Source organism: Artemia franciscana, chromosome 9 (genome assembly GCF_032884065.1).
Source record: "Artemia franciscana chromosome 9, ASM3288406v1, whole genome shotgun sequence".
Taxonomy (NCBI): Eukaryota; Metazoa; Arthropoda; class Branchiopoda; order Anostraca; family Artemiidae; genus Artemia; species Artemia franciscana.
Window position 1 is genome coordinate 18,851,025 of NC_088871.1, and position 14,072 is coordinate 18,865,096.

The 14,072-nt window shown below is 35.5% G+C and overlaps 1 protein-coding gene across 2 annotated transcripts in view; it reads left to right on the plus strand.

Moving 5' to 3' along the window:
* LOC136031101 (glutamate--cysteine ligase catalytic subunit-like) overlaps window positions 1-14,072 on the plus strand; it is a 44,676-nt gene that overhangs the window by 12,188 nt on the left and 18,416 nt on the right. For both annotated transcript variants that reach the window (XM_065710402.1, XM_065710403.1), the window contains exons 3-7: window positions 5,525-5,634; window positions 7,740-7,925; window positions 9,835-10,001; window positions 11,679-11,833; window positions 12,898-12,960. In XM_065710402.1, the coding sequence (XP_065566474.1) occupies window positions 5,525-5,634; window positions 7,740-7,925; window positions 9,835-10,001; window positions 11,679-11,833; window positions 12,898-12,960 (681 nt within the window). The remainder of the gene's footprint in view (window positions 1-5,524; window positions 5,635-7,739; window positions 7,926-9,834; window positions 10,002-11,678; window positions 11,834-12,897; window positions 12,961-14,072) is intronic.

The following is a 14,072-nucleotide window of genomic DNA, read 5'->3' on the forward strand; positions in this document are numbered from 1 at the left end:
GTAAAGAGTGAGGTGTTGAGATAGAGCAACCCCCCTCATATGTGCAACAGTTTTTGTTCGTTTTGAGTGCTAATGTTCTAATACCCATAAAACCCATAAAACCCATATCTGTAACACCCATAAAACCCTCATCCGCACGCTCTCACCAACCCCTCAAAATTAAAATTCCCTCTATCAAACACTTCAAACCTCCAATCACTCAGCTCCTCACATTCACAGGTCAAGTGACATACACTTTCATTTAAACCTCCACACATAGGACAAAAGATGCCCACATAGAACCTCCACTTTTCCATGAAAAATTATGACTAAAACGGTGTCCGTTTTACCCAACCTAACACATAAATTAGTGAAGTACTTTACAGAAGTTGGATGTCGAATTTATTCGAAAAAGTCGAGGCTAACGAAAAGCTAATTTTAAAGAGTATTCATTTTTTAACAACTATTAAATAAGAAAAGCTAGTTTCTTCAACTGAAAGTAAAAAGCAACATCAAAACTTAAAACGAACATAAACTATTACGAATATGAGGGGGTTTCTCCTCCTCAACACTTCACTCTTTACGCTAAAGTTTTTTAGTACTTTTAAGAAAAGCTTCTTATTGTTCTAATTAAACGATCATAGTGTTTCAGGAACCATTCTAAAGAATTGTGACAGCATTCAAACTCTAATGTAAAGAGTGAGGTGTTGAGATAGAGCAACCCCCCTCATATGTGCAACAGTTTTTGTTCGTTTTAAGTTCTAATGTTGCTCCTTACTTTCAGTTGAAAAAAAAACATATTTTTTATTTAATTTCTGATCGTTTTCTAAATAATGCCGGGACATCTGGCTGCACCTCCACAGAAAAATCCCTCCCCTCCATGGATCTATCCTCTAGATGATTCAATCCTCGTGAAAATTTACCCCGGTCAATTACCCTTAACATGTCCACGCGTAAAATTGAGTCGGAAAAGAGAAAATAAGACATAAGACGAATTTCGTATAGGAATTCTGGCAAACTACCCCAATGTATAATTTCCCCTGAAAAACTCACTCTCTAGGAGCTTCCCTCTCCATGGAAAATTATCCTCATGGAAATCCCACCAGTAGAAAATTCGTCCCCCTCCCCCACCCGAAAAATATATGCATACTTCCCAATAACAAATTCTATATGTAAACAATGGGTGAATTTTGTAACTTAAGACCTTTCCCCAGGGGCTATGGGGGGGGGGTCAAGATGTCTCGAAAAACATAGTTATTTGGCCTGTCAACTATGCTGAACAAATGGTTATCTCAAAATTTCGTTCGGACAATTTTGAAAAAAAGGGGCGTGGGCGGGAGTCTAGTTGCCCTCCAATTTTTCGTTCAGTTGAAAAGGGCACTACGGCTTTCAATTTCCATCCTAATGAACTTCGTCCCGTCATTCTAGGACTACTGTCTCGATACGATCACCCGAGGAAAAATTAAATTAAATAAACGCGCATCCGTGATCTTCCTTCTGGCAAAAAAAACAAACAAATTTCCCAATTTCAAACAGTTCGTGGTAACGAACTGTAATAAGGAGCGATCCGGCTCAATAGTAACCAAAACTCTAAAAAATTGAATTTTGATATCAATAGCTACATCAAAAGAATCGCATTTTAATGCTGATTTTAAATATATAAGTTTCATCAAGTTTAGTCTTAGCCATCAAAAGTTACGAGCCTGAGAAAATTTGCCTTATTTAGGAAAATAGGGGGGAACACCCCCTAAAAGTCGTAGGATCTTAACGAAAATGACACCATCAGATTCAGCGTATCAGAGAACCCTACTATAGAAGTTTCAAGCTCCTATCTACAAAAATGTGGAATTTTGCATTTTTTGCCCGAAGACAAATCACGGGTGCGTGTTTATTTGTTTGTTTTTGTTTTTTTTTTTTTTTTTTTTCCCAGGGGTCATCGTATCGACCAAGTGGTCCTAGAATGTCGCAAGAGGGCTCATTCTAACGGAAATGAAAAGTTCTAGTGCCCTTTTTAAGTGACCAAAAAAATTGGAGGGCATCTAGGCCCCCTCCCACGCTCATTTTTTTCCCAAAGTCAACGGATCAAAATTTTGAGATAGCCATTTTGTTTAGCATAGTCGAAAATCATAATAACTATGATTTTTGGGGATGACTTGCTCCCCCACAGCCCCTGGGGGAGGGGTTGCAAGTTACAAGCTTCAACCAGTGTTTACATATAATAATGGTTATTGGAAAGTGTACAGACGTTTTCAGGGGGATTTTTTTGGTTTTGGGGGTAGGGTTGAGGGAGGGGGCTATGTGGGAGGATCTTTCCTTGGAGAAATATGCCATGGGGGAAAAAAATTCAATGAAAAGGGCGCAGGACGAATCTGGTCACGTTAGAAAAAAATGTCAAATTAAGAGCTTAATATACAATGCTGGGTGTTCGGAGCCTCTCTATTATGGAGTATAATTTGAAAATAACACAACTATACGAGCGATAAAACATGTATACCACAACCATAACTCAACTAACGAAAGAACTGCTAAGAGATAACACAACTATAAAGCGAAAACAGGTGAAAACTAACGGGAAAATAAACGAACTAAGAGGTGGAAGGGGCCCAGAGAAAAAATATAATCCTTTTTCAATTTTGAGCCTAACTTCCGCAAAGGAGTAATAATGTCAGAAGCCCCGAAATACCGAATTATTTTCTTTTCAAACACTTCGTGGTAAGGAACTGTAGTAAGGGGCGACCCGGCTCAATAGTAAACGAAACTCTAAAAAATGGAATTTTGATGCTAAAAGATACATCAAAAGATTCAAATTTTTACGCTGATTCTAAATATTAAGTTTCAATTAATTTAGTCTTTGTCATTAAAAGTTACGAGCCTGAGAAAATTTGCCCTATTTTGGAAAAAAGGGGGAAACATCCATTAAAAGTCACAGAATCTTAACGAAAATCACACTATCGCATTCGGTATATCAGAGAACTCTATAGCAAAAATTTCAAGCTCCTATCTAAAAAATGTGGAATTTTGTATTTTTTGCCAGAAGACAAATCACGGGTGCGTGTTTATTTATTTGTTTGTTTTTTTTTTGTTTTTTTCCCAGGGGTCATCTTATCGACCAAGTGGTCCTAGGATGTCGCGAGAGGGCTCATTCTAACGGAAATGAGAAGTTCTAGTGCCCTTTTTAAGTGACCAAAAAATTGGAGGGCAAATAGGCCCCCTCCCATGCTCATTTTTTTCCAAAAGTCAACAGATTAAAATTTTAAGATAGCCATTTTGTTCAACATAGTCGAAAACCATAATAACCATGTCTTTGGGAATGACTTACTCCCCCACAATCCCTGAGGGAGGGGCTGCAAGTTACAAACTTTGACCAGTGTTTACATATAGTAATGGTTATTGGGAAGTGTACAGACGTTTTCATGGGGATTTTTTGGTTTGGGGGTGGGGTTGATGGGAGAGGGCTTTGTGGGAGGATCTTTCCTTTGAGGAATATGTCACGGGGGAAGAAAAATTCAATGAAAAGGGCGCAGGATTTTCTAGCATTACTATAAAAAAAAAACAATGAAAAAATAAACATGAAAACGTTTTTTCAAATGAAAGTAAGGAATAGCATTGAAATTTAAAACGAACAGAGATTATTACGCATATGAGGGGTTCTAAAAATACTTTAGCATAAAGAGCGAGGTATTTAGGAGGAGATAAATACCTCGCTCTTTATGCTAAAATATTTTTAGTGATTTCAACTATTTATTCTACGGCCTTTTTGATTCAGGGGTCATTCTTAAAGAATTGGGACAAAACTTACGATTTAGTGTAAAGAGCGAGGTATTAACGAGGGTACAAACCCCCTCGTACACATAATAAAAATATAAGAATATAAAAGTTTGTTACGTAAGTTAATTCTTAAGTTACGTATATTTTTTACTAATAAAAACGTTCGTTGAATATTAAAAGTTCTAGTAGCCTTTTAAAGTAACCGAAAAATTGGAGGGCAGCTAGGCCTCCTTCCCCACCCCTTATTTCTCAAAATCGTCTGATCAAAACTAAGAGAAAGCCATTTAGCCAAAAAAAATTAATATACTAATTTCATTTCAATAATTTATGTGCGGAGAGCCAAAATCAAACATGCATTAATTCAAAACGTTCAGAAATTAAATAAAAAAAACTAGTTTTTTGTAACTGAAAGTAAGGAGCGACATTAAAACTTAAAACGAACAGAAATTACTCCGTATATGAAATGGGTTGTCCCCTCCGCAGTCCCACGCTCTTTACGCTAAAGTTTTTAATTGTTTTAAAAAGTAGAATTGTGGCAAAGAGTCAAACTTTAGCGTAAAGAGCGAGGGACTGCGGAGGGGACAACCCATTTCATATACGGAGTAATTTCTGTTCGTTTTAAGTTTTTTCAATCTAGGTCGCATTGCAAAGTGAAATAACTAACCGGTTTTGGCTCACCCGGAGATTTACTGTTTACCTGTGCTTGATTACATGCTGCATTAAATCAATAAGGAAGTGGCTTTATTGCAATAATTAAATTAAAAAAAACTAATTTTTTTAGCTGAAAGTAAGGAGCGACATTAAAACTTAAAACGAACAGAAATTACTCAGTATATAAAATGGGTTGTCCCCTTCGCAATCCCTCGCTCTTTACGCTAAAGCTTTTAATTGTTTTAAAAAGTATAATTGTGGCAAAGAGTCAAACTTTAGCGTAAAGAGCGAGGGATTGCGGAGGGGACAACCCATTTTATATACGGAGTAATATCTGTTCGTTTTAAGTTTTAATATCGCTCCTTACTTTCAGCTAAAAAAATTATTTTTTTTTTATTTAATTTGCAAATAGGAGCTTGAAACCTCTACAGTAAAGTTCTCTGATACGCTGAATTTGATGTTGCGATTTTCATTAAGATTCTATGGGCTTCACTAAGATTCTATGGGTCCCACTTTTTCAAAGATAAGGCTCATTTTCTCAGGCTTGTAACATTTAATTGGTAAGACTAAACTTATCGAAAGCTTAAATATTTGAAATCAGCATACAAATACAATTTTTTTGTATATGTCTACTGGTATCAAAGTTCCGATTTTTAGAGTTTTGACCACTATTGAGCCATGTTGCTCCTTACTTACTGTTCGTTACCACCAACTGTTTAATAGCGTGCCTTTTTGGCCTTAGAGAGGGCCATTCCGCAAGTGACCTAAACAGCATAAGTGCGATTATTGGAGTAAGCTTGAGGGAAGAAGGGGTCAAGCTCTGAATACTTAGTTGAAACCTTACGTGGAATGGCCCTAAAAAAAGGTACTCTATTTAAATTTGATTCGCAAATCTTCATTTTTTTCAGATCATAGGAAGCCCTTAATGCTTCTTTAAGTCATCGTCTTTCTTATGAAGTTTGATAATCCCTAAACTTAAACCTACTTGATTTAGCTTTATTTAGATACTACCTGTTTACAATAATTAACGGTCCCTAAAACTTCACTACTGTACCATTTGTAAGTTATCTTGTGCAGTGTCTGGTTATATTAACTTGTATAAGAAATATTTCACTTTTCATTCTAGATAGAATACATGATAATAGCATTGGACCAGTCGGCGAAAACTGCTCATGTTTCTCTACGGAGCAACGAAATATTGGAAAGTCTCCAACGAGAAGAAATAGAAAACCCAGAGTACGTTCTATCAACAATTCTCGTTACAGCTGCTCCTTACTTATAGCGCGTTACTACTAGTTGTTTGACCCCATGTACTCCCAAATGTTAAACAACTTGATTTGTTAAACAATACTCGGAGAATATCATTCATCCCACGAAAAATGTGCCCCTCACATTTTTATTTGGAGTGTGGGGGTGGGAATATCAAAATTGTTCATAGAATCATAATTTTCATGGTTTTAAAGGCGATTTCTCCGAACAATCCTGTGTTATAGGGATGCTCTTCATGGACTTCAGTAGGGGTGATACCCCCGGGAAACAAGAAAACATTAAACATCGTATATAAATAACAAATGAGAAATATTGTCATTTACACTCACTCGAAACAAATATCCTAGTAGCACTTACCACCCCTTCCTTCCAAATAAACTTTCCTTGTAAGCTCATGATATCCCGCTCCAAATTTTCTGCCTCTGTGCCAGCACACATGTAGATATAATATTTGGTTCTACATAGAAACAGATTATCACAATAAAAGGAGTGCTAGCATTCTCAGCACCCATACTGATGATTTATACCAAAGATATTAATGGAAATTAGGAGGAATTAAATATAAATTTTATTCCCCCTTCCTCTACCCTAAAACTCAATCACATTTCTCTATAGGTTCGATTATACATAAAAAAATTTGGCATTGTTCTGTTTGCGGCATATGGCCCCCGCCCCCACGCACAAGACGACAGACCACCCCTCTCCTTCATGCACACTCATACATCATTGTCTATGATTTTAGGAAACATCAAGCAAATCAATTCGGTTAAAAGAAACTTTCTTTGGAATAAATGCCAGAAATATTTTCTGCTATAAGAAGCCTGAATAAACCCTTATCAAGATTTAATCTAAATTAGGGAAGATAAAAATTAATTTTTACCCCCCGTCTCTCCCCCCAAACACTCACGCACTCAAAAACCTGTTGCTATTCTTATCTGAAGGTTCATAAAGGTTTTCCCCTATTTGGATATTGAATACACTTATTTGCATAGACCAATACTCCAAGATTAAGGGCATCTGACACCCCCTTCGCTAAGCAATGACCTACAATCCCTCCTTTATAATAGCTGATGCGCCATTCTACATCACAGAACATAATTTTGTCAAAAATTTAGCAAATACGCTTAGTTAAACTAAGCAATAAAACAACTATCTATATTAACCATTTATTTTATATGGACTGCATGACTTATCAGGGACGAATGCCCCTGTGCGGCCCTGCTTCCTCTGAAACTGGGAAGCTCAGTATATAGTTTTAAATCGTTTGGCTGTTTTGGAATTTCCAATCGATAGCCACTTGGTTCTTTCAACTTTTGATTTTCGTTCAAAGGAGAGCTCCCCCAACCTTCTAGGTCTATTGTTTCGATACAATCACCTATGAAAAAAAATAACAACAAATAAACACGCATCCAAGATCGTTCTTCTGAATAAAGAAATCCAAAATCCAACATTTTTGCATGTAAGAGCTACACAACTCTAAATGAGGGTTCTCTAGTATGACGAATTTCATGTTGTGATTTTTCTCAAGAACACTTACTTTGTGGGGTTTTTCCCTTTTTTTCACAAATTAGGTAAATTTTCTAAGGTGTGTGGTTTTTGATGAGTAACTTAGAACTTGATAAATTTAACATACTTACAATCAGCATAAAACGCATATTACTTGATAAACTAATTGTTATTGAAGTCCCTTTTTTCTAGAGTTTTGGTTATTATTAGTCCAGGTCGTTCCTTACTTTCAGTTCGTCATAACGAACTCTTGATCAACTTGATAAATGGCAGTCTTTCCACGGAGAGTAAACATCGATTTTGATGCTAAAGACGAGCTTTAAGTACTCCATATAATGTATCAAACTTACAGTCAATGGAAACCAAAGGAATTGCAACATCCTTTTAAATACAGAAGTATAAGATAGCATTTTCTCTTTTTTCTCTTTGGTCCTACTTTATGTATTCTTTGGCTATAATTCAAAACATCATAGGTGTCAAGGTGGTACCCCGTAGAAGTGTACGGCTTTGGATCCCATATTTATGTCCTAAAATTCTTCAATGATTTATACAAATCTATTTTTTAGGACAGCTCGATTCTTATGGCGTCCTGAGTATGGGGCTTACATGGTAGAAGGAACTCCAGGAAAACCTTACAGTGGAGTACTGAAAGATCTTCTTACGGTTGAACCTTGCATGATTCAAAGAAGAAAGGAAATACAGAAATATCTCAAGTCCAATGAAATAGCTGTGACACTTACAAGTTATCCAAGGTAGGCAAACATGTCGAGTATTGCAGTGCTCTCCCATTGGCTAAGTCTGTCTATTATTCTAGTCTGCTTGGGATCTGTAAGCCTATAAACTTGTTTCTGATTGGTGGATTATTTTTAGCTGACAAAGCATAGACGCTTCGCATTCTTACGTTAAGTTGCTTATGCTAAGGAGTTACAATATGACCATTATGAAGCATGTCATATCAGCAAGTAACTACCAAGAGCACATTGCCTTTCCATCAAACAAACAACAAAAGATAGATATTACAATACAACAATGGGGAATATTTAGGCTCTATATTCAAGTGCCGTTCTCACTAAAACACATGTAAAAATAAAATTAGACTTACAATAAAATGCATCATTAAAACTAAAATTGAAAATTAAAACGGTCCTAGAATCATTACTTCAAGGAACCAGGAATGAAGAGAAAACAATACAAAACAAGACAATTCATTTAGTAAAATGTAAATCAAGCCAAATTGAACATCAAATTAAAACTTGCCCTTTTATATTTACCTGAATGAAATTGCCTCGTTTTGTGTTGTTTTTTCTTCATTCCTGGGTCCTTGAAGTAATATTTTGGGACCGTTCAACTTTTTAATTTTTGTCTTAGTTTTAATGATCACATTTTATTGTAAGTTTATTTTATTTGAATGTGTGCTTTGCTGATCCCTCGGATATAGAGCCGAAATATTCATTTAAGGTTGAAAATTTCTCTGTCTTAGATTAATTCCCAATTGTTTTACCTTTTGTTGTTTGTATTTAAGTAGGTTTCTTTCGCTCTCTTGTGAAGCTTTCATATGCTTATTTTCTCGTTTCAGAAAAAGACATATTAGTAGGTATGCCAAAGAAATACTTCGAAATGTTTTGCCATCTAAGTTACCATCTTCTCTCATCAAATTTCTTTCTTTTACTGTCCAAAAGCCGTAGGGAATTATTTTGGATTTTTTTTTTTATAATTCAAACAAATACTTGTTAATATCTATTTGTTAATATTTTGTACTTTTAGAATTATTGGTATTGGAAAGTATTAATTTTCTGTTTAAGTTTATCAAACAGTCCGTGGTAACAAACTGTAAGTAAGGAGCGATACGGCTCAATAGTGACCGAAACTCTAAGAAACAGAGCTTTGACAACAATAGATACATCAAAAGGTGATGCTTATTCCTAATATGTAAAATTTATCAAATTTAATCCCATCAAAAGTTACGAGTCTGAGAAAATTTGCCCAATTTTGAAAAAGGGGGGAAACACATCAATTGATATTACTAAGAATTACTCCATCAGATTCAGCATACCAGAGAACCCTACTGTAGAAGTTTTAATCTCCTATGTACAAAAATGTGGAATTTTTTATTTTTTGCCAGAAGAAAGATCACAGATGTGTGTTTGTTTGTTGTTTTTTTTCCCAGGGGTTATCATATCGAGCCAGTGATCGTATGAGATCGGGAGAGGGCTAATTTGGTCGGAAACCAAAAGTTTTGCTCTCCTTTAAAGTGATCAAAATATTGGAGGGCAGCTAGCTCCCCTCCCACACTCATTTTTCCCCAAAGTGACTCGATCAAAATTTTGAGATAGCCATTTTACTCAGCATAGTCAAAGAATATAATGTTTGATTCTTAGAATAAACTAAGAATCTATTTCTTTGACGGTGACTTAACCCCCTCAGTCCCCGAGGAATGGGCTGCAAGTTATGAACTTTACCCATTGTTTACATATAGCATTGGTTATTGGGAAGTAAGTAGTATAGTCATAGGCACTGCTACACGTATTTCAGTTACTTACGGAAAATTTGGTGCATAAACTCCTTATGTAGTTGAGATCTCTAAAACTGATTTTTGCTGTTTGAAGTGCTTATGGGTTTTGGTATAGATGAAATGAAGTATTTGTTGTTCCTATATTTTAGGCTGGCATGCCCCTTCTTCTCGGAGCCACCTTTACCACAAGAATCTTCGAGTAGTAAGTCAACTTTCTTTCCTGACATGGCAATCAACCACATGTATCCAAGGTATCGAGCTATAACCTTTAACACGAGAGAAAGAAGAGGTGACGACTACCATATTAGAATACCAGGTGATTATGGTAGCTTCTGGAGTGGGTCTTTCACTTTTTCTGGTGTTATCAAATACAAAAGGAAACTTTTTTAATGCAACACAAAAATATTAAAGCTATTGGGAAATAAAGTTATTAGAAATTTGAGGGGGCAGGGGTTTCTAAAAATCTCTGTAACATGGAATAGCTCTGGACACCTTAAGACCCAACTATAATTTAATTCCAAAGTCTTTGATTTTCTTTCTTATTTTAGGGACAGGGCTCCTACCAGGAAACCTTTCTTGGGCTAGGTCATCTTTATACACTTCGTAATTCGCATATCTAAGAAAATTTGGGTTCCTAGAGAGTTAGGAAAGCTTCTGAAAGGATATTTGTCTCTGAATCTTCTGTAGGATTGAACAGCCTAGCAATTTTTACCACTTAAATATTCTTGGAGTTTCAACAAGTAATTAAATTTGTTCAAAAGAGGGGGGATCTTTGTCTCTGATTTAATCTTGGTTTAGATCAACTTTGGATACTTTTCAGCAAAAACAAAAAAGAAAACTGACGAATATCTATTTTTGATTCTTGTTTTCTGGGGAGAGGGGATTGATAGTGGACATCTAATAAGTTAAATTTAGCTATTTGGATAAATATTGTGACTCCAAGCTTAATAACGCATCGATTTTAGCAAGTGTAGATGCCAGTGGTACCTCACATGCATAAAAATACTTCCGTGCCATTACATTAATTGATTGTTCCTGCCAAGGGCGTGAAATTAACAATCTGGGATTCTAACAGTCAAAGATTAGCAGCCTGAGAATTTTAAATAAATAAGGAAACTTCTTTGGTACTAGAATTATTAAGTTGCTTTTACCATTTCAAATCTTAGAGTACTAGCCCGGTGCCAAAGAATTAATTTTAGCTTGACCGTAAAAAAAATATTTCATCTTTTTAATTGAAAAGTTAAGGTTTTATTGAACAAAAGCAAATATCAATCTTTTTTCTGTTAGGAATTGACTGTAGGCACCAATTTGAATGATTCTACGCAGTGATAGAGCTTACTATGGCCGCAAATCACTGATGATGACTTCTTTGCACTCATAGACTGCATGTGCCACACACCACGGTCATTGAAGCTACAGGTCTGTTTCCCTGTCCCTGGTTCTCGCTTATCTAACCACACACTATTGGGATAAAATAGCCAAAGTGACTGGACAAAAGTTGAAAAAGATAGGTGGTGTTAAAGCTTCAAGCAATTTAATAGTAAAAATTTTTAATTTTTACTTAACCATTTTTCTCGAAAATTTACACAACTTATAAAACTGTGGATGTAGGAGTTAATTAAAAGAAAAGGTTATAACAATCCCAATTTTAAAAGGTTGTGTGTCTATCCTGACTTTTGGGGAGCCCCTTTCCCAAAATTTTTATTTCATAACCCTTTTAGGTTCCACTCCACTTAGTAAATTTACTAACATACATTAAATAGCTAGTAAACGAAAATTTTGCGATTTTTTGGGGACCCTTTGCAACTTTTTATGATTCTTTTTTTTTATCAGTTTTGCTAAAAGAAAATATAAAAACAAATATTGTGTGTTTAAATTTGTATTGGGCAAAATTGCTTGTCTGTACATAAATATCATATTTCTTCCTCTTTTTTTCACTTTTATACTGATACAAATAATTCCTCTATTCTATTAATGTGACAATGATTTTCAGTAATGAAGGATCAGCTTACTCGGAACTCCATAACAGAGGTGTTTGAATTTGAGGAAGAAGAAGTAGAGGAGACATTAACTGAGAGCATTCCTAATTTTGTATGTTACGATTCAGTTGATGGCATGGGTTACTGTTGCCTACAGGTTACATTTCAGGTGAGCAAATACTGATGTACGACACCACGAAAGATAGTCATAAGCTCCAAATTTGTATTTTAGCACAAACTTGTTTATGTTTCCAAAAACGCTTCGACTGGAATTCTCCAGTCACAAATCGTTTTGAATATTTTGTAAACTCTAATTTCAGATTACCCATTATCTATTCTCTTCCCACTTTTTTTCATAATTTTTTTATCATCCTTGTTTTTTTTTCTTTTTTTAATCAGTTTACATAAGCGTTGCCTTAGAAAAATAAATTGCACGTTGAAAATTTCTAATTCAAGAACCATTGGGGCTGATATTCTTGATATTAGATGCTGAAATTCATTAGTCCCAGGGTTTGAATGCAAAGCTTAGACTTTAAAGATGCAAAATTTTTACCGTTCTTATATTCTCCCCTTCATTCTTGATTCCTCTATTTTAAGCTTGTTATGCAATTAGTTTTGTAACTTATTATATCATTCCTTTCTCGTATGATCGGTATGGGATTTCAGACACTAATCTTTATTTCTATCCAGTCTTTTAGGACGTTCATTCTAGTATACTCTTGGTATTTCATTTTTATATATAATTATGTGTCCTATCCTCTTTCTCATTCACATTTTATTGCATTGCTTACATAGCCCCAAGCATATTCTGGGCACTGATTTACCGCTATTTCTTTCCTCGGCATAATCATGACATTTCTTGTACCTATGTCGCCATCAGTGGACGAAATCTTCAGATGGCCTCTGTAGAAAAAAAAACCCTCTAGGGATACGGCCCGACCTAGGTGTGCTGTGGCAAATATATTCATTTACAGTTATTCTCTCTTGGGGGTAATCTCATTTAGACAGCAATCTTTGTGACTCTGTTTAACTCTTTAGATTCTGACATATTTTTTGCCACATTTCTGACATATCTACATTTCTTTTCTCACAATCCGCAAAATATGAAATAACTTCTTAAGTGATATATTTTCCTTTTTTCTAAAACTCATAAGAAGGAGAGTTTTAAGACCTTTTGCGCAGTAACAAGAGACGCTGTTGAAAATTAACTACACAGTTCACTCATTTTTGCAGGCTTTTAATATGGACGAAGCAAGAACATTGTATGATCAGCTGGCACCAATATGTCCAATTCTCGTAAGTTTTGCTTTACCTTGTAAATGTTTATATATGGTATTCTAGTTCGTTCATAGCCAATACAAACCATCAGTTTTCTTTTGGTCAACCCAATTTCCTTTTTATAATGTAATTTCTTTTTTTCTCAGCATATAAACTCGTTGTATTTTATTAATCGTTGCCGATTCTAAGCCGCAAACCGAACACTAGAGGCGATATTGTTCTTTCATAGAAGTATATAAAAAATAATAATGAATTACAACAGCTGAAAAAGACTGCTGAAAATGCTAAAAACATTACAGATATTATTTTTTTCTGAGATCTTATTATGATCTCTATAATCTCATGAAATGAAAATAAGAAGACCTATTAAGTAAGGTATGAAATCCAAAAGATTGCCATTTTTCGTCGAAGCAAGGATTTCCGGAAGTGACATGTGCAAAACAGGAAAGGTTCCAACTTCTTCTTGGCCAAGGTTCCAACTTCTTCTTGGCCCAACTTCTTCTTGATGCCAATCCCTTTCCAGGCATAGATATTGCAACAAATATACTAACTCTCGTCTAATTAGTGGCTAAACTGACATTTTATTTGTAATTTAACATCCCCTCACCAAGGGATCGATTCCCTGGGAACGAGCATGCCACTACCTCGTTAAGTTCCTTCATCACGAGAATTGGAATGTGCTGATAAGCTTTGTATTTCTAGATTTTACTTAGCAAAACAACTTAATCGCTCCTCAGCCTGCGAAAAATCTTATCAAAGCTCTTCATCCTATCAGGAGATTATTTTTACAGGAGGGAGGAGTTTGAGGTAAATAGAAAAAGACTTATGGTTTCTAGCCACAATGGTCTGGTAGAGGGGGGAGAGGTCGAAAACGGGGGAATATGTTGAAGGCACCTCTTTCTTTCCCAATCATTTATCTTGGTAAAACCAATTAAATTTTTAGAGTTGCCGAGACATTATTATGCCTTCAGAAGCTGGGCCGAGGTGCAGATCAGGCACACAAATCCACTGTTTTTCCGCTGTCATTCGAGGGATATGCGAAACCTTTGTGAGTGCTATTTTAATCGTTAGATATCCACGGATTGCGTCTGTTCAATGAAAAAAAACTTGCTTCAGATACCTTTTGTAAA